Source organism: Botryllus schlosseri, chromosome 8, assembly GCF_051294905.1.
Source record: "Botryllus schlosseri isolate E-star chromosome 8, Bs_hap1, whole genome shotgun sequence".
Lineage (NCBI taxonomy): Eukaryota > Metazoa > Chordata > Ascidiacea > Stolidobranchia > Styelidae > Botryllus > Botryllus schlosseri.
Genome location: NC_137243.1, coordinates 2,403,123 through 2,427,394, shown reverse-complemented (window position 1 = coordinate 2,427,394; position 24,272 = coordinate 2,403,123). Strand labels below are relative to the sequence as shown.

Below are 24,272 nucleotides of genomic sequence, written 5' to 3'. Positions count from 1 at the left end.
TTGGACTCGGCAGGATACCATAGTCATTTGTCTCCGCAGAATATGTAGGTCACTTCGCATTAAAACACCTGTTTTACGCTCACGGATTGCTTCTAGTCCAACCTGTTCCACGGGAAGCAATTCGCGTAGTGATTTCAGTGGACAGGATACCATAGTCATTTGTCTCCGCAGAATATGTAGGTCACTTCGCATTAAAACACCTGTTTTCAAAATCGATCGCGGGAAGCGCACAATGACGCTTTTTCGAAGCTCCGTAGGTCGATTTTCGACTGCTAGCTAGCTCAAAATGCACCGTTTCTGACTTCCGAAATGCGACATTTGTGACTCGAAATACAACATTCTTGACTTCCGGTATTTTACGCCTCGCCAGCGAGCGATTACACTACTAGCGTATGATGCTTATTCAACCAACCAATCAATAAAATTGATATAAAGAAGACATCGTTGTCTAATGCAAAAAATCTAGCATGTGTTCAGGATCCATCCTCATTTAAAATGTTTATTGTATCATAAAAACCAAATCCGTGCGTTTGGGTGTCGGCTATTGTATAACTTGTTAATGGGGTAATATCGGTAGCAAGTATAGAAACCGGACTCACTGCTCAATATCAATGTAGCAATAGCAATATCGTCAGACACCGAATGCATTGCCCTGCGGCCTAGACCGTTAATGCGTAAGCTTATATTTCCTTGCAAGTCCTCGTCGAAATTGTTGGCAAAGCGACGGAAGATATTAATTATATGGGATTATTACATCATTTGATTGTTTCAATTGATAAATTTGGTGACGGTAAAGTCAGCATGTATTTCAGCATTGGGACATAATGTGACCTGAGTCGTCGTTGGGTATCATGCAGCCTACTTTAATATATCTCTCAACTGAAACGTAGAGTCGGAATTAGCAATATGACGTCACATAACGTCATAGGTTCACGTTCGCGTTCACACAGAACCTTTCAAAAAGGTTCGCGTTCAGAGGTTCAAACCACCCCTACTAGGTAGATTCTTCCTCTGTATATGCAGAAGTATTTGTATTTATAACATCCACAAATTTTAGTGGGAAAGTATATCTCAAGCCAAAATGGTTATAACACTGTCATCATTGTGTGTCCTGGAGTTGAACCAAAAGTAAAATCGACAAATCTATAAACAGATCACTGCTCACCGATTCAAATATCCATTCTGTTCTAAGAATCGGGACAACCGACTTTCATCCCTAGTTTTGAAAATTAGTTATTGAGGTTGGCCAGATTATGAAATCTCGCCAATGTCTCTGACGCGTGTACATCATCAAATCAATGGTTGGTCTGGTTTTTAGATACAATAGGGCGGAGCATCTATCGGAGCCGGATTCGATATCCGGCCGGATTTTCTCAATTTTGGCCGGAGCCGGATCAGAAGTTTTTGTGATACGACCGGAGTCGGATCGGAGCCCGATCAGTACTTTTTACTAAGAATATGACAGCCTTACCCTCTTCCACCCTCGAATCAATAGTAAAAGTGAAACGTTCATGGAAATAAACCACATGCTATGTCCAAGTTGGCATAATTACTTCAGATAAGAGATGGGTTTGATCTTTGAGTTTTTAATGTCTTGTTTGCATTATTTCAATCAATATTCACTACCATCCCGTGAGTAGATACTTATTATCGGAGTTTTTCGGACCGGATCAAGGTCATTTCCAAAATCCGGCCACGGAGGCGGACCGAGGTCGGTCCAGAGATTTAAAACACAGGTTCGGAGTACGACCAGAGAATTTGTGGATCCGCTCCGCACTAAATATAAATAATTTCCATATCTTCACTCATAATCAATATCAATATTGCGTTTTGGTTTATAATCCCAATTTTATATAGTGCGACCCGCGAATGGATTAATATCTTGAATGCGGACCGCGAGCTAAAAAGTTACCCTCCCCTGTTGTAAGGCTATTATAGACATATAGTTGACCAAGAAGAATATACATAAAGGCACATTGCACAATTCAACAACACATATACACATTTACACAATTACACGTACAACGAATTCACTGGCGCTCACCCGATTCGTGGCGCAGACGCAGAGAGACCCTGAAATGGCTTGTCGGGGAAATGACACCAGTGAAATTTACATCGTCAAATCAGATCATAAGAGACCACAAGGGGATAAAGCGATACCGCACCGCCGAGTCACGCGCGGTTGTCGATGAGAATGTGAAACTAAATTTGTTTGATGAGTTACGCATTTGCGCCCCGTTTGACACATACGGCGCTAGCCTGAAAACTTGAACGAATATTTCCGCACTAAGATTGCGTCGCTAGTGCAGGTTCTTCTGATAAAACCGCATTTAGATCATCCATGACTCATGCAATCGAGTATGAATCCGGGTGTTTATGAATGCTGCGTATTGCGTTCACCACACAATGGGTTCAGTTTCAGGAAGATGTCTGGTCATGCAGACAGCGCAATGCTACTGACAGCGTAGATATTAAAACCGGCTCTATACGATATGTATTTTTGGCTAGGAAGACAGATATATTGTTGAGTGAAACATTAAGATTTCTGCAGGAATCATGCCGTTACACGTATTGGTATGTGGCATTGACGTGTCACAAAACGTCACGGATAATACCAACGATTGAAAGGCTACAAGATGCCACAATGCAATACAAACTATTGGCTAAGTTACAATGGTACCAAAATGCATCCTAAATGCAGTGTTAGGCCTCGACCTAGTATACCTACACCTATACAACTACACCTATAGTACATTGTCATCGTGTTTGGCTTGATGTGTTTATTACGCTGATACGTTAAATCTTTCGTTATTCCTTAGGTTGACATACCCGTTCTACTTAATACCACAAGGCCTGCTGCTGCAACTGCGTATAGTGACAAGAAATATGAGTTGCATGAGTCATGAATGTATATTTAGTTGAAGCGTGAGGCCATTTTCACTTCTGGTACATATTTCTGGATTAGTAAACGCTATTGACGTGTCGAGGACTAACGACAGCACCAACAGTTCGCAAATTGTTTCAGAAACCGTACTTTTGTGAATTAGTAAGGTTTATACATACTCCGTTTGCGAAGAATGCTAGACAGCGTAACGAAGAACGCTGATACGTATATAGAGAATACTGATGGGCTTACTAGCGAAAGTTGTGTATGATGTAAAGCTGTACAAAGCTTTCGCTTTATGTGCATTCCATAAGCGTCATGCGGTATCTATTGGTCAAACTCTATGTATGTCGATAACTTTAACTTGTAAGTTCAGAGATGGACTGCTGTGTGATACGATGTCATAATCGGAAACGTCATTTAGCGCCGCTCGTCCGTATTTTTGCAGAAGAGCTTTTCACTTTTTACCCGGGATTGATTTGATTACACCACAGACTGCAGTGACTAGTACTGATGAATTTGCTAGCCAAGTTTGAAGCTTCGCTCATTATCCTATCTTATCATTACCATCCTTTCAAAACTCAATACAAGGATCTAGAAAAGTGTCGAACGTTCGTCTTTGCGAAGTCTAAGCGCCCAAAACTCACTTCTATCAGCATTAATATGATAGTAAAAGGCGAAAGAGGCGACATTGGAATGCAAATGGAGAATGAGCGAAACAGCGGAATTGATATACTATTTATTGACTATGCCAAAGACTAGGCTTACCATACGTCCCGTTTTAGGCGGGACAGTCCCGCTTTTTAACGTCTTGTCCCGACCAGTCAGCCAAACGTCCCGCTTTTTAAGGCCGGCGGGTATTTCGGAGTGAAAAACGGTGATTTGAGCACTGAGCGGAAAGATGACCTTTTTTTTCTCAGTCAACCACCTAGCAATGCGGAGAGAAGAACGGTATTTTGAGCTCTGAGCGGAGAAAAGACCTTTTTTTTAGTCAGCCGATCAGAAAGTGGGATAAATTCACCGGTTTTTGGGAATTCCTCTCCGGTTTTGCAAGCCAGGGATTTCTGAAAAAGTGTCCCCCTTTTAGATTTCCAAAATATGGTAAGCCTACCAAAGACGACTTTCGACTTCTTAATCCGACTTGGTAATAACCCGCCCCACGAATTGAATGTTTGTGTCGCGTGTATGTATTGTACACTAGAAGCCTACCAGGCATATTGCTATTGGCATATTCGTATATTCTTTAGTAAATTTAGCGTTATTCAGAACTGGGGTTGTCGCGGATCATAGTGGTCATAAAACAAGCAATTGACTCGGTTATCGTTGCGACATATTGCTTTAACGTAATTACAGTTTAATTGCACAGATTAGAATTACTGTACAAGTGTACAATAGTGTACATGTACAGTGAAACTAACTATAATATTATAGTAGGAAGAGGTACGATAATGGCTGATGTAGGTTGAATCATAGGTGGGTGAATTGCTATTTATCATCGACTCAGCTGAATGAATATGTCAGCATCTTATTCATTTACTCCAAACCGCAAAATAATGATTGTAAACGATACATCCATCCACAGAATCGGTACAATGTAATGATTCTTCTTTGTCTATTAAATCTTCTGATATCCAAATAAGTAAACTCGTATCTGCGACATATGATATTTATGCCTTATCCTTCTTCTACGTATGACATGCATGTTAAACAACTACGAGGAAGTGCATTTTCACGATGCTATCTTCTGAGCTGGGTATGCTAGCGACAGGCTACTGCCATCTGACTATAGTTACCATATATACGCAGCAATATTTCTATCTTTATCAGACTTAGCGAGTATGTTTAATTTCGTGGCTGCGATGTCGAGTGCTGTGATTCTATACGTACAATTTCGTGCCCGATTGTGTGCTGCAGACTGCTTGCTGGAAATTCTTGTTGTCTGAGCGATCCGTAAACTGTGACAGCCCGTAAGGACAGCTTGTTGTTGTTGTCGTTGTTGTTGTTTATTAAACAAAAAGATGTGGCGAGGCCACCTGGTTATACGCTGATGTTAGAAAGCAAAGGGCCGGAGGTATTTTTAGTTTTACTCCCTAATGTGAGATAACATAAAAAAGACAAGCTATAATCAGTTGAACATGAAGGAGCGAGAAGCAGATCGATAAGCAATTTGCCGAATCGAGTATACCTGTAATCTCAAGCGATCACTATACTCGTTAGAATCTGTTTGTAGTTAGACTTTAATGCGGAAATACTATACGAATGTCAGCGAAATACTGTTCCTTGTCTGTCATTCTTGATAGAGCGATTGGTTGTCTTGAAATCCGCGTTGAACATGGTATTTCGACGAGTACGCGCGTGTATTGTAATCATGAGCTTTGGATTGGAAGCGAAGCCTACGATTATTGTAGAAGCTTTAGAAATAATTGAGTTTTAAGGGAGAGGGATATCAATGGAGCTGATACATACGATTTCTAGCTTCTTCTATACGTTTGAGTAGCGATTTGTTGGTCGCCCATCCAGGCCCTTTTGGGATTATGCATAACGAGGGAACAATATTGACAGTACCTCCTACCTCGTTTCCGCGTTGAACAGATATCATCAGATAATGCAGTTGCTTTACGCGAGACCGTAGTCCAGTGGTTCTCAACCTTTTTGTCTTATCGGTCGTATCTTGGAAATCCCCGCCTTCGATATCATATGAACAAGTGCCGAAAATCCATTTCCACAAATATAGGTTGTGGTGAATGTAAAAATAACGCGTAACACTTCTGACGACACATTTGGGTATGATCGCAACAAATATGAACACCAAAGTTGACAAGCAATTTTTTTAAATGGACGTATAACGTCAAGCCTGGTCATTTCTATCTATAGCAGCTTATCTTGAAGGTACTATGGGATAAATTGTTATGTATATAACAGGAGAAAATGGATTTTGTGAATATTTCGAAGCCGCCGTGATTGACCTTACTCGTACAATTTTTTTTTCACAATCCTCAACAAAACATCCCTAAACAGTAAAATGTTTGTATTAGTAGGCTATTTTGGCAATTTAGAAATTAAAAAGAGTCTGTACAGTAGGATATGTCATCTCAGTCGGCCAATTCTGTTGATGTGAGCTCTGTAGTTTTACTAGTAATGAAGCGAAACTGTCTGGTGATTTTCCGAATTTAAAAAATACAAATTAGGTTATCAACTATTTTTAGACTTCGCGGACCCCCTGATAATGCTTCGCGGAACCCCGGTTGAGAACCACTGCCGCAGCCTTTAGCTGTTGTTACTTGATTGGCTCGCAACTATATTCACCAGAGTTTCTGAACTTATTACGGCTGGCAATCTCTTATAGATTAATGACAGAACTGGTGTTATGCTCTTGTATTTCAGATCTTACAGTTTTGGATACTTGCAGATAACTAAAATACACGCACCGTCGCCGATGTAGCAAAAGCATGATGCATAAATTTCTGTAAGTATGTACGAGTTATTATGATCATATCGTATAGTCTTCTTCGTGTCAATTGTTTGACACCAACGCATAGAGTCGTTGTCATGTCCTGTAACGATGTAGCATTGAACGGAAGGATATTAAGTCCGTTAGTCAGCTCAGTAACGATATAAATATTAATCAGTAGACATACGCTTTGTACGCTCTCACCCAACAATTACACAAAATCTACTGTTGCCAGTGTTGCAGATATGATTTGCATGCAGACAACACCTACAACGGGAAATTAGGTATGGTATAGTCATAGTCATTCTGTCAAAGTATACAAAGTTTGTTATCTAGTACCGTCAACATTCTCTAATATTTGATATGTTAGGCACATCATCATCATCATTGGTCTATTAGCAATTTTATCAGTTCAATACACCATAAAAAAATGCGATACAATGAAAAGAAAGGAAGATGTCGAAGCGACTAGGAGTTGTCTATGGAATCGGACACCCACCACATGCTGGTATCCAATTACATTGCGCTTACATGTATTTACCACTATGGCATGTCATATTCCGCGAAGCAAATAGGCTACATAACGATGGGTCGTTATTTCCGAAATTCCGGAGAATGAGGTGCTAATAAGAGATGATAAAACATATGGCATGCCATTTCGAACCTGGTCGCTTCAATATTGCCAGAGGTAAGATGCCCCCCTTGCCGACTACACCACCGTTCCACGGCCTAGGAGCAGTCTGGGATATTTTATTAACCAATATGGCAAACTTATTCTCCTCAAAAAATCAATACTCCTTCAGACTTTGTCACCATTTACCCCAGCAGTGAAAATCCGCGCATCAATGCGCTGGCGAGGTTGCTAAGATTCCATCAGACCGCCAACCGTGGTCCTATACCTAAATTCTTGAAATATCGAAATAATGAAGAAAAAAATATACAAGGGCGAAGCAGGGCTTTGGTACTTACCTATTAGAACATATTCCGCCCCCTATACCTCTTTGTGAAACCTGAACCAACGCAGTATGCTTTCCAGGCGTATCCAGCCTTTCGCAGATATTATAAGCCTATTTATGCCTTGTATTCCACGCCTGGAGTGGTAACAAATCATTGAAATGTGACAATGTTTCCTACTCCCATTTTGCGCGGACCGCGTCGGAAGCAAAAGTGCAAAAACAATTTTATTAAAATTATAGATGTGATTTTTTTCTTGGAGGCGTGAATTGAATCTCAGTTAATCAAATTTTAACGAGGGGTGTGGAATTTTATTCTGCAAGGTCCCGTCAAATAAGGCCTGCTGGTATATGCTTGGAAAGACATTGCATACCCCTATATTCGATGCTGCGACCCGCGACGTCATCCAAAACTAGGAAATTGGCCCGCAGGCAAATGTGAGCTTGAGACCTCTGGCCTAGAACATTCTGGCATACCGCTACAATGACATTATCGACGCTGAATAGAATCCATAAGCGCTGGCAATCGATGTAAATCATATGCGTTCATTTGTCACAGGCAAAGAGCCCGCTCGCACTCGAACGAAAAACAGTCTACAAAGAATAAAAAGAAGAACAAGGACGGAAAACCACATATAGCGGGTGCTTTGACCCCTTCTATTTTGCCTTCCGTGGCGGTACTTCAGAGCCCGAACAAGACCAATGTGAACGAACCGATCAGCGAAGAGAACTGTGGTGAATCGGGTGCGATTATTATGCTATGTACCAACGGTTTTGTTGTGTTCATTGAGATTAGAAATGCTTATTTCGTCGCATCTAAATGTTTAGGAAAATGGTATGCTGCTAAAGATGTTTACTCTCCTCACAGCACCAGATCCTCGTCAAAGGGGAATATCTAGTTCAGTGGTTCCCAACCTTTTTCGACTCATCGCCCCCTTTTCAAACTCCACTCCGATAATCGCCCCCCTAATGTTGGGAACCGAAAAATGGGCATACAGACTGAAATCACCGTTAAGTTGACTAAGACAAAAGGTCAACTTTTCGGCTCAACCTCGTAATTACACTTTTCCAGCTAAATTTTGGTGAGTTGACTAAGAAAGAAGGTGATTTCTCCGACTTGATTCCAAAAGGACCGTAACAGCACTTCGTCAGCCAGCCCCCCCCCAATACGTTGGTCTTGACCCCCCTCTATGGAGCGATAAAGCAAACTTCTGCAACCCTGCGACCAAACTCCCCCGATACCTCTTCACCGCTACTTCTCAGCACAAATTGTTGGGCTCTTTAGTTAGTCGGCCTAATTCGCGCAAAGCGCGAAAAATTTCTATCATTCATGATTGAATCGGCAATATGATTGGGAATTGCATATATATTGCTGTCAATTTTTATCCTCTCTCTGCTCATGTATTCGGATTTACCGGTAAAGCTGAGTGCGGTGTCTTAGAAAATGTAGGGCCCGTAAATAATAATTGAACAGAACATATTCGGGCGGACCAGTGGGTATAATGACTTCGTTACGTAATGACATTCGTGGCCTGTCTGTTATGTCAAAAGATATTCAAATCGCCCATATGTACTAAACTAAAAGACGCATACGATTTCAAATTGATATTTCTGCACTGGCAAATAATTTTTATCCAAAAAGCAAGAAATATGCGACCACGAAATGGCGCGCAGCGCGAATTTTTTTTGAAAAAGTTGCCTAAATTTCCAAAATAATACTCTATAATTAATGTTAATTCACGAAAAAACTGTGGGCCCCCTTCGATCTCGGGCCCCCCATCCCAATTGGGGGTTTGGGTGTGGCAGTTACGGTCATGAACGCCAATATAGCCATTTCAACGCGCCATCGCCCCCCTATCGCCCCCTTCGTCCGTTTTCGCCCCCCTATCGCCCCCTTGGCTATTTTCGCCCCCCTGGACCGACAAATCGCCCCCTGGGGGGCGATATCGCCCACGTTGGGAACCACTGATCTAGTTAGTACTTATCCCCACCTAATAGCAACATAGCCAAGAGATCTATCTACTACTCAGTACGTTTGACCTGTCATTTGAAATGTATTACTACAGATCAGTGAATTGCCGCATTATAGATGACTCAGGGCTGTAGCCAAAGTCACAAAGTTCCGAGTCACAAGTCAACTTTATTTTATTGTTTTGTATCGATTCAATACGAGTCATTTTGAATTCACCACCAAGTCAATTCCGATTCCAAGTCGCGCTGTTCTCTGTACATTATCGAGTTCAAGTCAGGTTCATCTCACTTCTGTTAAGCTTTTGGGGTATACTGAAGGCCTCTCGAATTCATAATACACTAATTCTTTTGTGTATTGTTTATTCAAACAGACAAAAGACAGTATCTGGTCCTGTTCTTCAAGTATCGGTCCTGATACAAGATACATGAATCAACTCATATAGAATGTGTAGAGCAGGGGTGTCAAACTAATATTGCGTTGCGGGTCGCACCAGTGAACTGATTCTAAAATGTTACTTCATGTTCCTGCTTTTCAATTGAATACTTTATTACCAAGCATATTTAAACAATATTACATCCAGGGATATCTAGAACTCTACTTCTAGATATCCCTGATTACATCGTACCACGGACCATAGAGGTTTTATTCGCGAACTATGGCCGGTTGACATACATTTAGGAACCGTTCAAACAGTGGCGGTAACTACGACATAAGTCGGCATTTTTCTATGCTGCCTTTGCTTTAGTAGTAATCTGCCTTTAGCCATGGGTGTGCGTTGTAAGAAACACGAGACGTGCAACTGCAAACGCGGACGTTGGAATTTGGTCATTATTATTAAATCACGATTCGTGTTTCTCTGGATTCCGGGAACCTTTTTAGTCGGAAGTGGACACAGCGGTGCGACCACAGATATTTGAATGATATTTTCGTGTAACTACTATATTCTCCATGTAAACTGAATATAACGGTTCCGCATTGGCATTTTCGCTTCTGCGATTAAGTACTGATTGCTCTATTTTTCCCATAAAACTCTCAATTCAATGTACACTTTTTGTCTTCTCGAACTGGGTGTCAATGTGACCGACTTGTTCCGAGTGGTAACTAGAAGTAGATTGAAACCACAACACCACAGTCGGGTGGTTATAATGTAGCTTATGAACATACTCAACATTCGATTTAACGGAATTGTTTCCTTCAAAACATCTCAACATTTGTTACATATTTGCTGGATATTATAAGCACTTTCCAATCTACTCAGAATTGCTTCCCTGGCGGAATGAAATCGTCAAGCGGGCCGTATGTTTGACAACCCTTGTGTAGAGCAATATGACTTGCTCGAGTCTTGCGCGATGACTCGAATACAAGTATAGAGTCAATACACAAATTGACTCAAGTCGAGTCGAGTAATTTTGCATTTTTAAGAAAATGACTTGAGCCGCCTCTGATTACCTTTCCACCAACGTCATTTTATGTAGGTTATTTCCAGAGGTGTTCAAAGCAGTCATCGTCGGTAATCTCGGTATACTCGAGTAGAAGTAGAAGTAACATCATAAATTTATCTACAGGGAGAAGTAGGTTTGCCAACTAAGTAAAAAATTAATGAGAACGCAGGTCTATTTTACCAGAAATATTTAAAGCTATGGAGTACAAATATTCTTAAATCGAATCCATCTGAGTGAATGGGGCAATTAGGCAAAGCCCGCGAAAAGTATCTGTTTTCCGTTACCGACTACCTTTGAGTGTTGCCAGCAAAGTAATTTTATGTCTGCTATTTTTATTGGTATTTTGCCACTATTCAGAAGAATGGGGCACTGATGCACCCGGCGATGATATATACTCCATGGCGTCCGACGTAACCAAGGTATCATTGAACGAACCGGACGATGAAGAAGACGTTTACGAAGTCACAGATATGGAAGACGTACGCAATGCGCGTGGCAGGAGCCGCGCAATATCTCAAAATAAAAGCTTTACGCAAAGCGACGATGACAGTGTCTACGACAGAGTGAATTCCCTCACTCGGGACTGCTGTGCAGCAAAACCACGACTCCCATCGGACAGTAATAATGATGATATCTACAGCCACCTAGGCGATGAAGCAACTCAAGATTCCGATCAGGAATACAATCATATAGCAATAAACTCAGACGAAGTAAACGATGAAATGTACGATTCTTTAAACGGCCCTGTCAAACAGTCCGTAAGTTCACGCGTTAACAAAACTTCTGTCAGTAGTTACGAAGACGTGGAGATTCCTAATCTCAGGCGCGGCAGCGAAAAGAGTTTCACATCCAGGCCATGTTCTATGAAATCGGATATTTCAGCAGGGGAAGATACATACGAAGATGTATCCATGACTGCAGCAAATTTTCAAGTGAATCTTCCAACTCAAAGGCGCTCTGCTGAGGAAGACTCATTTCATGACGACACTTACGAGGATGTATCTTTATTTCCTATACTAAAAAGAGACGCTCCACCTCCCCCGGCCGCACGACTTCGGCAGAGGCAGCCACTGCCGGAAAGGGCTGAGTTAAAACTTGACTTGAAAGAGCCCGTTGTTAGTAGCGTCTCAGATAGCTCCGTGCCTGCTTCTCCAGTAATCCTGCCCCCTACGCCCGATGCTTCTGAGCGCAAGCATAACCAACGACGCAACATACTGAAAGGCGCAAAAGTGAAGCACCCGAGTCAGTGGTTCTCAAGGCCTAAGCTTAAATTGGAGAAGAGAAATTCGAGCAATAAAGTAATAAGCGAACTACCATCGCACTCGACTGAAATACCTGGTACGTTCGCTACCACGGAACCGCAGCATGTTGCGCCGTCCAGCCCGCTGGTAAATCAAACTGGAATGAATAAACCTCCGACAAGACTAGCCAACTCGTTGGAGGATAACTTACTTTATAAGTCCATGCAGCAGAAATTGAAATTGGCCGATGCAAATGAATTCTAGGGGTGCGGTTTTGAGAGCCTTACTTTGTTGGGCATTCGAGACAATGTAAGACCGTGGTTCTGAACCTGTGTCACGCGAAGTCATTTCGGTGGTACACAGTAAATGTGTGCGTTTCTTTTCAGGTAAAATGTCGGTTTTCATAAACGTTAACGTTACTTTTTCTAAAGTAAGAAATGTCTTTATTGTATGCATACATAAATACGTTATGCGTCATTCGACTCAGTTGCACCCCTCCGAGATCAGCTTGTGGAGAAGAAACAGTTGCAACCATCCCATCAATTTTGCCTTGTTCGTGTGCGTTATTAATAATTGGGGGTGGATTAGCTCGTGGGCTGTATTTGTTTTGAAATTTCCCGATCGATTTATTTGCTAATCCGACCTGGTTAATAATCCTTTTTACATTTTGAGTAAAGTGGAGTTATGCGGTAATTTATTGGTAGAACCCCGCGGCGGTACGCGATCAGAAAAAGGTTGAATACCACTGTTATAAAATGAGAAACTTGATCATGGAGAAGCTACTGCATGGCGAGTGGCGACGTTGAACGCGTATGCGACGCTTATGGTTATGGGCATTGAGCATTACGATATAAATTATGATTACACATTGCGCAAGAGTATGTTAACTCATATTTCTAGTGTGGTGACACTTGAACTTGACATCCATGAGCACAGCGACTCCTGCGCATGATATTATACTCGATGATTCTATAGACGTGATCATATCGACGCTAGAATACGCATACGCAATACAATATGTTGATACTTGTGCAATTGCGCATGCGATAGATTCATTATCATAGAGGCAGAGGCGCATGTTAGAGCTTCGGTATGGTGACTTCAGTATATACGACACATGAGTGCGTGACTCGCGCATTGTCACTAAATGAGTGACGCTCCGTACCATGTACGAAAAGGGTAGCATGCGACTCAATGTCATCAGTCAATTATTGTCGTATGACACTTGAAAACCTGTACTGTAAATTCAAATAAGCACATCATATGCTTAATTCAATTCTGATAGCGCGTGCTTTGTTTCGCTGCTAGTACGAACGACGTAGTAATCGTAGTAGCAATCGATGAAGTAATAATATAATATCTGATTATAGTCATAGATTGGTGATTTTTGAATGACTCGACTCGTCTCAGTCGCTACCATAAAATGACGTGACTTGACTCTGAAATATGAAATGATTCGTGAATCGAAGTCACATTCTCGGGTCATTTTTCAAGTAAAGCATTCTGATCATGTACCGTATGACTGGCGATGATGTGTGCAACAAGAAATCGTACTACACGGGTCCCAGTGCAATACAATTGAAAGCTCCATAACTCTCGAATTCTACACTAAACTTCACTTAAAATATATTGCGAAACATTTTACGAAATATGAGATGCTTGGATTTTCAATATCAGTTAAAGGCCATTTACTCAATCTGAGATTAGTTGAATATGGTCATTGTCATGGGTCTTTTACTTGTAATGCAATCCTTTTTATGTAGCAAAATGTGGATATTTTTATGCTTGGATTTAAGTTATATTAAAAGTTTATGTATTTTTCATCTGGTTCCGTTGAAGTTTTCCGAAGATAATATCTTATTATTTCGGACTAGCTGAGATAGCATCGCTTGTGCGAGGCAGGAAGATCGGGTAGACATGATATAATTATTCGTTTCAGCTCAGGATCCAAATTTTAGCGTAGCCTATATAACCATTAGCGAGGTTAACTGGATCCGAATTCACAAATTCTTTCGGAAGTCGGATTTATTAAAAATATTTTTCGGACTCTTGGATTTCAAAACGATATTCCGGACCGGTGAACATTCAAAAACAATAATAAATATCATCCAAATGTAATTACGACAAATGTATTCAACTCGAAATCAAATTTTTGAAACGTCACGCATGCTTGAACTGCTACTTTGTTGTTTGCTAGCCTCCAATATGCTGCTAACTGTACGGTAGAGTCAGCGTGTATGATGACGATAAGCCCGGGTTCAATTCCGCATCGGAGGTCTAACCGGTCTTGTAATATATTCAATTCACTTTATTGCTAAAAATTTCATCATTTCAATACACCACGAGACTGCGATGCAATGAAATATACGAAGAGAGAGAGAGAGAGAGAGAGATGATATTCTTTTTCGCCTGCACCCTCGAGATGCTTTGACGACGGAGTTGCGGTACGGCCCCATGAGGTCATCTAGTCTGCGCCCCCGTTTTTTTTTCTCCTCCATGCTATCCGTGATTGTTGAGCGCCTAGCAGGATAGCTGCGGATACCATTTTTCGAGTCTTTGGTATGACCCGGCCGGGAATCGAACGCACGACCTACCGCTCGAGAAGCCGGACGCATAACCATTACACTATCTCGCTCGGTAAGGAAGGCGTCGAAACAACTTGGAGTAGTCTTCGAAATCAGACACCCACCTGGCCTAGGCCTATAGGATGTAAAAAAGGAGGCATGCGCAGGATTGCGCACTAGGGTTGTTCAAAAATAGCCTTTTTCCGGATTCTAGCCATTCACAGATTAAATTGTAGTAGAAGTAGACGCAAAACAAATTTGACTCAATTCCCTCCAGTAGAAGCGGAGTAATTTGAGTTCTTCGTCGATAATTCTCCGATTATCAACCAATCAAGGCTAATCCGAGAATTATCGACGAACTCAAATAACTTCGCTTCTACTAGTTGGAATTGAGTCAAATTTGTTTTGCATCGTTTTTAAAGACAACTCAGCAATTTCATGGGGTTTGTCAAAAACATTTGATTTTTTTTTCATTTAAAAAATTAAATTGGCTCTGCGGCGGCTTATACTTGTTAGAATTGAACCACATTTGGTGTGCAGCGTTTTTTAGGATAACCTGAAAATTTAATCAGTGAATGGCTGGAATCCGGAAAAAAACTTATTTTTGAACAACCCTTATGCACACTGAATGTAAAGGAAGATAATATAACAGGACAGGCGACAAAAAGAGTTGGCATGTTTCGGAAGGCGAGATCTATATGTCAGGTCGTGGTCAGGTAAACTAGAGGTCTGGACCAGAAGAAATGTTGTTGACACTGACCTGCCTTAGCGGTAGCCTACTCAACCTGTGGCAATCTGTGCATGGTGCAACTATACCAATCTTGTCGACGAAATCCATTACTGAAGCTACAAATATTTTCGTGCTCCACACGACTAAAAATAATTCCAGTAACATTTCGTTGCACTAACACGCGTGATTTCGGTGCTTATATAGTATAAGCCTGCAGGAGCGCTCTGTTTCTACCATTAATTTATGCGCAAAGTATTTCACGAGCAATCAATGATGGTACAGAACACCACAAGGGATGAGCGCGTTGCAAAGTCCCCAGTAGCCAATTTAACGTGGAAATTTGGCATTCAGGTACGCCCTTAATACTATCCACCGGAATGTATACGCAATCAATATAAGGACGTGAATAGCAAAAAGGTTGAACATCCCGACCGTCTGAGAGATAGGAATTCAGCACTGAAGTGACGGTCTCGCGGTCTTTGGGGAATTGAGCCATAAAGTCGACCTTTTTTAGTCAACCAACTATGAACGCGGGGTAAATTTATAAAATTTTCCGGATATTTCTCCGGTATTGTAAGTCTGAAAATTTTGAAAAAGTGTCCTCTTTTCAGATTTCCAAAATATGGTAATCCTATTGTTAGGTATGTGTCGAAACGTTGTGGAAAAGTTTCACAGATGTCCGACATCGTGATCACCTCGTGTTAGACATCGTGTTCCCTTCTGGCGCTTTTGCCCACTGCCCAGTCACCTCTGTGTACACTGGACTATCACTATGAATCCTACATAGGTTATCTACGTATGTTAGGTTAGTTTAGTTATCTATAGTTAGATATCTAAATAACTAAACTGTGCGCATCGCCGCTCAAGCGCATCGGTATGATGCAATAATTAAAAAACATTGCAGTTTTGGCGTCATTACAACTGCTGCGCCGGATAACTTCTGTAGATGGGAATACGGAAAGTTGCACATCAGCATTAAAAGGCATAGACCTATTCATTGAGTGGTACCGAAGACACGTTATGAACGCAATCAAAAAATTCTTGTGTGTATTTATATGAGGTGAATTGTCATATTGGGATGAAAGAGTATGTATAGGAGGCATAGGAGCGAGCGAAGAGAGTTGAATCGGCAGTATCTCGAATACCGGCACGAAAAATGTACTGGTCACTATACCAGACTTGAATCCTTTGAGAATCTCTCGTGACTGGATAATATATCCAGCATATAAAGATGAATAGAGCACAGAAAATCGACGCACTGGACTCAGTTGGCCATTGCGCTGTAACAATCTGTCTTGTTTGAAATTAGCAGTGCGCTCCTTGACGGGCTCATTATTCAATTTTCTGCAAGCTAATACCTGTAGACAAATGCTTGTTCAGTTCAGGTTGTTATTAATAATTTTATCAGAACAGTAGCCTACACCACAAGAATGCGATATATACAATGAAAAGATAGAAAGTGTAAAGTGTCGAAACTGAGTTGGAGTAGTCTTTGAAATGCTCAAATATTCGAATGGGCGCCATGCCATGCTAAGAATCTATTCCAGCGTAGGCCTACCGGTATATTTTTGTGTCTAGTAAATGGTTCAATGCGGTTTTATTATTGCTGGATTCAATTTCCAGATATTGCATTATTGCCAGCAAACTTAGGCCATAAAATGATGCAAGTGCATAAATTCAAAACGGCGCACATTGCCTGGTCAGCCTTGAAAAACGGCAAATCGCCATTGTTTCAAATCAGCAGAGCTCTCTCCGAGTACAGCAGCAAAATATTACAATCATCTGATGCATTGTCTGTGAGAAGCGAATCCCTTCAAACAGCCAATTTAGACTCTGCCGACTCGCATGCGTTCAAAGATTCAGGAAGAGCATTTCTGAGAAGAAGCGAGCTAAGGCACGCTAGAAAGATTGTCGTTAAACTAGGCAGTGCTGTGATAACCAGAAGTGACGGAACCGGAATTGCACTCGGGCGATTGGCTTCCGTTGTGGAGCAAGTATCAGAGCTGCAAAATTCCGGTCACAAAATGATGCTCGTCACTAGCGGATCTGTCGCGTTTGGTAGGCAAAGATTAAAACGAGAGTTGCTGATGAATCAAAGTGTGAGGGAAGCGATCAAGAATCCGTTGGATCAATCGGAAGAACTAACACACAAAAACAGCCATCACGCAGACCCGAGAGCGTGTGCTGCGGCAGGTCAGAGCGGACTTATGTCATTGTACGAAACGATGTTTGCACAATATAATGTATCGACCGCTCAAATTTTAGTTACAAAGCAAGATTTTGTGGGGGAAAGCCGGTTTTATCTCCAGTCTACGCTTGAAAATTTACTTTCCCTGTCGATAATTCCGATCATAAACACCAACGATGCAATCGTAGCACCTCCCCTTTTGAAAGATCTTGAAGGATTGATAAGCATCACCGACAACGATAGTCTCGCGGCTCGGTTGAGTGTTCAAGTATCTGCCGATTTAATGCTGCTTTTATCCAATGTGGACGGTCTGTACACCGCTCCCCCTGGTGATGAAAATTCAAAGCTCATCAGTACGTATTGTACTCGTAACCAATCTGATATTATATACGGAAAAAAATCGAGTGTGGGATTAGGCGGTATGGATTCAAAAGTGCAAGCCGCGATGTGGGCCGTGCAAAGAGGCACTTCGGTCACTGTATGTAACGGGTGTGGAGACGTCGGCACTCCTATCATTGATGTTGTAAAAGGAAAGCCAGTTGGAACGTTCTTCACAGAAGTCGACATTAAAAAAGACGATTCTGAAATACTAGCCTCTGCAGCCAGAGATGGGTCTAGGAGGCTACAAAGTCTTGACTCCGCACAACGTGCCGAAATACTAATGAAAGTCGCTGAATTACTGGTAGCTCGCAAGGATGAGATTCTAGCTGCCAACCATCTCGATATTGAAGAATGTATGGAATCTGGAGAATTATCACAGGCTATGATAAACAGACTGACCTTGACGCCTGAAAAAATACACAACCTCGCAGAAGGAGCTAAGCAAATCGCAGCACAGTGCGGAAAGCTTGCTGGCAACATTCTCGCTAAAACACAAATTGCAGATGGCATGGTTGCAGAAAAAATCTCTGTCCCAATAGGAGTGCTGTTAATCATTTTTGAATCGCGTCCAGACTGTCTTCCACAAATTGCGTCGTTGTCAATAGCGACATCTAATGGTTTGTTGGTAAAAGGTGGCAAGGAAGCTTTGAGAAGTAATTACTGCTTGTATTCCATCGTGCAAGAAGCTCTCGAAATGCACGATTGCGTCGATGCCATCAAATTGATTGATAGCCGTGAAGAAGTGGCTGATCTGCTCCAGCTGGACAAACATATTGACCTCGTGATTCCGAGAGGTTCGTCCGAAATGGTCAGTGGAATTCAAAAAGCTTCCTCGAGAACAATTCCTGTTCTAGGTCACAGTGAAGGAATTTGTCATGTATACGTCGATAAAGATTGTAACATAGACATGGCCTTGCGTGTTATAAAAGATGCGAAATGTGATTATCCAGCGGCTTGCAACGCCATGGAGACTTTGTTAGTGCACAAAGACCTTATCCACACCTCTGTTTTTAAAGAAATCACAGATGTTCTCAGAGCGGAAGGCGTTAAAATCAATTCAGGCCCAAATCTCGCAGGACAATTACTGTTTACGCCTTCTGTGACGCGATCGTTGAATAAGGAATATTCGGATTTGGAATGCTGCATTGAGGTTGTCGGAAATGTTAATCAAGCCATCGATCATATTCATCGGTATGGCAGCTCTCATACAGACGTGATAGTCACTAATAATGAAGAAACTGCGGAGCATTTCTTGAAAAATGTGGACAGCGCTTGTGTGTTTCACAACGTGAGCACGCGGTTTGCAGATGGACACAGGATTGGATTAGGGGCTGAGGTTGGTATCAGTACGACTAGAATCCACGCTCGTGGCCCAGTTGGGGCTGAAGGTCTTTTAACGTACAAATGGATCATTCGAGGAGAAGGCCAGACCGCACAAGATTTTAGTTCCCAAGGCACACTGCAATACACACATACTGCACTTCCGTTGCCTTCATGACAACACAAACTTTTCTCGGGTATAAATCGTGGTGTTGCTTTGTAAATGTGTGTTATAGTCAGGCGCGTAGCCAGCCGAAAAATAAGGGGGGGGGGGGTTTGAAATAAAAGGGGGGTTTCGATTTTTTCCAAGTTTAGTAATGTAGCATTGACTCATTAGGGTTAAGTACATGCGATGCGTAAATAACGATTATACAACATCCCCGTGTTGGCGATTATAGGCGTACGATAAGCTTTTCGACGAGTCCGGAAGTGCTGTTAATTAGCGACTCCCTGATCTGTCGTGAACAATGAAATACGCACGCGTCGAACATTTGAATACGCGCGCTTATCAAAGCGTCCAACAATTGAATACGCCCGCTCATCAATGCGTCTTGCGTCTTGCGTCTTACGTAGCCTCGGCGACGATTTAGGCAAGTAAAAATGTACGAGTTTTTATGGAATATGTGCTATAATGACGCCGATTTCAGGTGGTTCAAACCTTTACCTCTTATAACTCAAGCTTACTGGACTATAGCTGAAGACTAGTGGAAATCAATTACGCATGTACGCACGCGTCGAACATGATTGCGGACATTCGATGTCATTCAGTTACGAAATGTAACTCTTTAATCACAATCGCTAATCAGCATATACTTAATAGCATTTTATCTAAGCCATCGAGAAATAGGAGCCAAAGCATGGTAGGCCCAAGACGCGGTAGTTAGGCTAGCGATATCTTTAGTACGAGGCCTATTCCAGATGCGATTGTGTAGGCCTACGAAGATTTCGTGCACTCCAAGCCAATGCAGATGTGATTGTGAAGGCCAGTGACGATATCGTGCGCCGCGGGCCTATTGCAGATGTGATTATTCAAGCCAGCGGAATTAGGCTTGTTGGAGACGCGGAAAATCAGGCTAGTAGTGATTGCCGAACGCGCGACAATGAATGACCTGATTTCGCCAATCATCTCAGCGGGAGATCGTATCGCGTTACACTGTGCAGTGCAATGTGCCCCGACAAATCTCGCTAATTAGCAACACGTCTTTCGTTAATTGGCCGCGCCTTTCGTTAATTCGCCGCGCGCAATACTGATAACATGACTTATTGAATTGCAAACGAGTATTAGCGTCAGAGCGGTCATTTAAAAAGAGCAAGGTTTCGCGTTAAAGGAGGGGGTTTCGCGTTTCTAAAGGAGGGGGTTTCGACCCCCGAAACCCCCCCCTGGCTACGCGCCTGGTTATAGTTATATGTAGGGCTGGGCAAAATCGAGTACCTGAGTGATTCGATTCTGAATCACGTAATATGCTTTGAGTCGAGTCGAGTAATCGAGTATCCCTCATTATGACGTCACAACAGGATGTACTATGTCGAAGTCCAAATATGAACCTTTTATGCCATCACAAAGAACGTAATGCCTGTTATCCATCACATTAAAGATACTTTGGTATTTTTTCGATCATACCGATTTCATTACACTTCTTAACAATTTTGTTGGATGATAATGACTTCGGAAATGTGTTATTTTCAGTAACGTTCATAGCTTTAAACTGTGCCTGGTATGCTCAAACACGGCCAATCAAGGTTTCACGGCTTCCTCAGTGGAAAATAGTATCAAAAGTATAATTCTCGTCAGTAAATTAACTTTCAGTTGCGAGGACCGTATAATTTCAGTACTCGAAAAAAACGTCTTTTACTACTCGACTCGAATCATTAAAATTACTACTCGATTCAGATTCGAGTACTCGAATCATTTTGCCCAGCCCTAGTTATATGTCGACTGACGGATATCATGTAGATAAATTAATGCTAGTTTCATGTTAATGACAGACCATGGTTTTGTATGTTGCTAAATTCTTTTGAACAAAATCTTGTGTCTGAGAATGTAGAATATACACATTTACAGTAGGCTAATATAGATTAAAATTTTTCTTTCCGTCCATGGATGATCTAGTACCAAATTAGCACATCCTATTATATCAACTAATATTTCTGCTGCACATACGGTGCTGTTCAAATCGATGCTTGAGCATGGAGAAGGGTAACTGAAATGATGAAATCTGTAGCCGTTATTTATCCGAGTGGACTGCTCCACTTGTGACCATTCTAGTTCACTACAGAAGAGGGCAAGCGCAAATTTTTATTCATTTGTGTTGCACAAAAACTGAAATATCAATTCATTTTAATCAGTAATAATGAGTGACCAGATCTTGGGTCCCTCACTTGTTTCTCTACGAAAATGGTTACATTTGGGGTAAAAGTATTTGGATACCTGCGAACATTTATCACAATTGTTGCTACAAAAACTCTCTCAACTCCGAGAGCTCTGTCATTACTTGTCTTGATAAGAGCAGATGTGAGGAGTCTTGCATTTGGTATGTGTACTTGAACAAGACCAAAACCATTGCTGTGCATGATGGTGCTTGAGTGCAGTTGTTTCTGAATACTCATCACTATGGCAAGTTTTTGTTGCGGTTAAATACGCGGAAAGTTGCATTTATTTATTTTTGACAAAAGTTGCGCTAAAAGACCACATTTTGCACGGTTGACTAAAAAAATGGTCAATTTACCGGCTCAGCTCCCGAAATACCCGTACTTCGGTGCTGATTTACGGCGTTTCAGTCGAATTTGGCCGTGTATTTCACCAAAACCGAAAATACTTTCATGAAAAATCGAAAAAGTTGCAAAATGTTGCAAAAAGTTGCATGAAAAAAACGGACAAAAGTTGCGAAAAGATGCACTATAAGATTCCTTCAAACAGCTTAAAACAGCTTTCTACATATCTTACGAGTATTTAGGAAGCTGTAAAAAAAGTTTCAAAAGTTGCAAAAACTTGCCCTACTCATCACATGATATGATTATTTCAAGTGGCCTATACTTGATTTAATATCATTTTCATGCTCAACTGGTGCCATTCATGTTTGTCTTATGTGATGCTTCGATTTCTGTTTCTAGTGGTGCAATGGTTCTTTGAAATCAAATTTATTATATCATTCTTCCATATTGTGTAATATAACGGCGATTGTTGAATGAAAAAAAAATTCTACTCTGCCCCTTATTTGCATCTACTTTTTCATGGACTACCTACATTTAGCGAATGGGGACTGCCGTCCAAAGATTTTGATGTGTTGTGTATACAAAATTCATGATTGATATGCTGTCGTCACATTGTATTCTTAGAGCTTAGACGTGGTCAGAGCAATGATTGAAGTTACTAATATAAAAGTATATTACATGCCTTGAAGAAATGTAAATCCACTCACTTACATGATTTTCGACTGCTCAAAACTACATGCTGGTAGAAGTGCGAATCATTTCATCAGGTCCGTGTAGATATGCTGAGTAAATATATAAATAGAATGCTTGCACTACGCAGCGCATTTCTATCCAAAGTCGATGATTTATTATAAGTAGGGTGATTTTTTTGACCTAAAATGAAAAATTTTGACCTAAAAATCAAAATTTTGACTTTTTTACCCTGAAAAACTGAATTTTGACCTCATGTATGCGAATTACTTGTTTTCCTACATGTTAAAATTGTACTACTCATCTGCATTTCTGGTTGGAACTGTTTGTCCTATGAAGTAGTTTGGCCTGGAAAAAACGTTTTTAGCTTCAGAACTGATAAGTATTAACCTGAAAAACTAGCGTTCAACGTAATCTGGCCCTATGAAGAATTCCAGTAATTACATCAGGTATTGTGGTAGAAATAATTAAAAGTTGTTGTAGTACCCTTCATTCTCGGGTAGCACGTGTCCGTCCTTACAGAGCAGCTTGCCAAGAATGGAGAAAGAACGTTCAACAACCGTAGTTGATGGCGAACAACACGGCTGGTGACACACCGCGTTGCTTCATTCTGACAATGCTGGCTACGACACAATTTTTGCACCGTATGCTATCGTGTCTTCAAAGGCGGCAGAAAGTGTAATGCAATGCAATGTCAGTATACATGGCTTTTCGTCAATCATGCAATCAATCAGGTTTATTATTATTTTCATCGTTTTAAAACATCACAAGACTGCGATACAATGAAAGGATAGGAAGGTGTCGAAACAACTTGGAGTAGCCTTTAACATCGGACACCCACCTTAGCCTAGGCGAAGCAAATAAGAGACATGCACACTGAATGAAAAGTAATGCAGAGTCAATATTGGGTTAATGTATTATTTTGGTAGGGTAGCCTTTGACCAATACTTAAGGACAGGTTGGGGAGAATGACGGTGTTTCCCCTGGTTATGTGCACAGGTGTCGTCGGGGTAACAATATACAACGTACCTTGTAAATTGCTATGATGTCACAGTCACATGATAATTAACCCACGACTATAATCGTTCCTCAAAGATGAGTACGGTAATGCGAGTCTTTTCATTGTATCGCATTTTCGTGGTGTTTTGAACGATAAAAATTGCTCATAAACCAATGATAATGATGATGATGAAGTCTACCTCCGAGTAAGAAATGGCATAATCGTCAGATTATATGATCATCCGCTCAAGACACACACGACGCAAGACACAGTGCGATGTAGTGAAGAGATGGGAGGATGTCGAAACGACCAGTTATGCTGCGACCCTATTACAAAGTGAATGTCCATAACATTTTGTCTGGAATGTATCGTTCAAAATGGCAAATGTTCGAATCGCGATTTCCGAATGACCAAAATACAGTACAAAGTGGTCTGCGTTGTTGAAATACCGTAGAGTCCTACTCAATTACAATTTCAGTAACGATTTCTATGACATATCAAAACATTCAAAATTACTTCAACTGGAAGTAGAAAATGAAACTTATAAAGAGTAGGCCTACCTAAGTAAATAGTTTCAAAAAGTAAATTCGGTCGAAAGGTCGGACATTACAAAGTAATAGAGACAATCTTCGAATATATATTCAGTTACCGTGATACCAGTGCCATTTCACGCGGTTATGGGTAGAGTTAATCGAAAAGAGAAAACACGCTAAGATGCTTGAAGTATAGATAACTAAGGTAAAC

General features: G+C 41.2%; 3 protein-coding genes across 4 annotated transcripts in view; 2 read left to right on the top strand and 1 right to left on the bottom strand.

Moving 5' to 3' along the window:
- The first annotated feature begins 2,075 nt into the window (after positions 1 to 2,075).
- On the top strand, positions 2,076 to 13,771 carry LOC145444824 (uncharacterized). Of its 2 annotated transcripts, none has more exons than XM_080322847.1 (3): positions 2,076 to 6,350; positions 7,848 to 8,032; positions 11,063 to 13,771. In XM_080322847.1, exons 1-3 carry the CDS (start codon positions 6,334 to 6,336, stop codon positions 12,205 to 12,207), a joined length of 1,347 nt encoding a protein of 448 aa, XP_080178973.1. In that variant the 5' UTR covers positions 2,076 to 6,333; the 3' UTR covers positions 12,208 to 13,771. The 2 variants fall into 2 exon arrangements, with proteins under 2 accessions (XP_080178973.1, XP_080178972.1); XM_080322846.1 differs by having other exon boundaries at positions 2,082 to 6,350; positions 11,060 to 13,771.
- A 552-nt stretch (positions 13,772 to 14,323) lies between these two features.
- Positions 14,324 to 24,272, bottom strand: part of LOC145444075 (caspase-2-like) — a 35,425-nt gene continuing 25,476 nt past the window's right edge. Inside the window, exon 2 of the mRNA XM_080321985.1 lies at positions 14,324 to 14,572. The gene's annotated coding sequence lies outside the window, so the exon portion shown is untranslated. The remainder of the gene's footprint in view (positions 14,573 to 24,272) is intronic.
- On the top strand, positions 16,225 to 22,435 carry LOC145444295 (delta-1-pyrroline-5-carboxylate synthase-like). The gene has a single exon (XM_080322240.1). It carries the CDS (start codon positions 16,827 to 16,829, stop codon positions 19,302 to 19,304), a length of 2,478 nt encoding a protein of 825 aa, XP_080178366.1. The 5' UTR covers positions 16,225 to 16,826; the 3' UTR covers positions 19,305 to 22,435.

Coding starts and splice junctions, on each gene's coding strand:
- LOC145444824 (XM_080322846.1), top strand. Junction 8,033..11,059: donor AGAGAACTGTGGTGAATCGG/GTGCGATTATTA, acceptor GCCACTATTCAG/AAGAATGGGGCACTGATGCA.
- LOC145444295 (XM_080322240.1), top strand. CDS start 16,827: ATGCGGTTTTATTATTGCTGGATTCAATTTCCAGATATTGCATTATTG.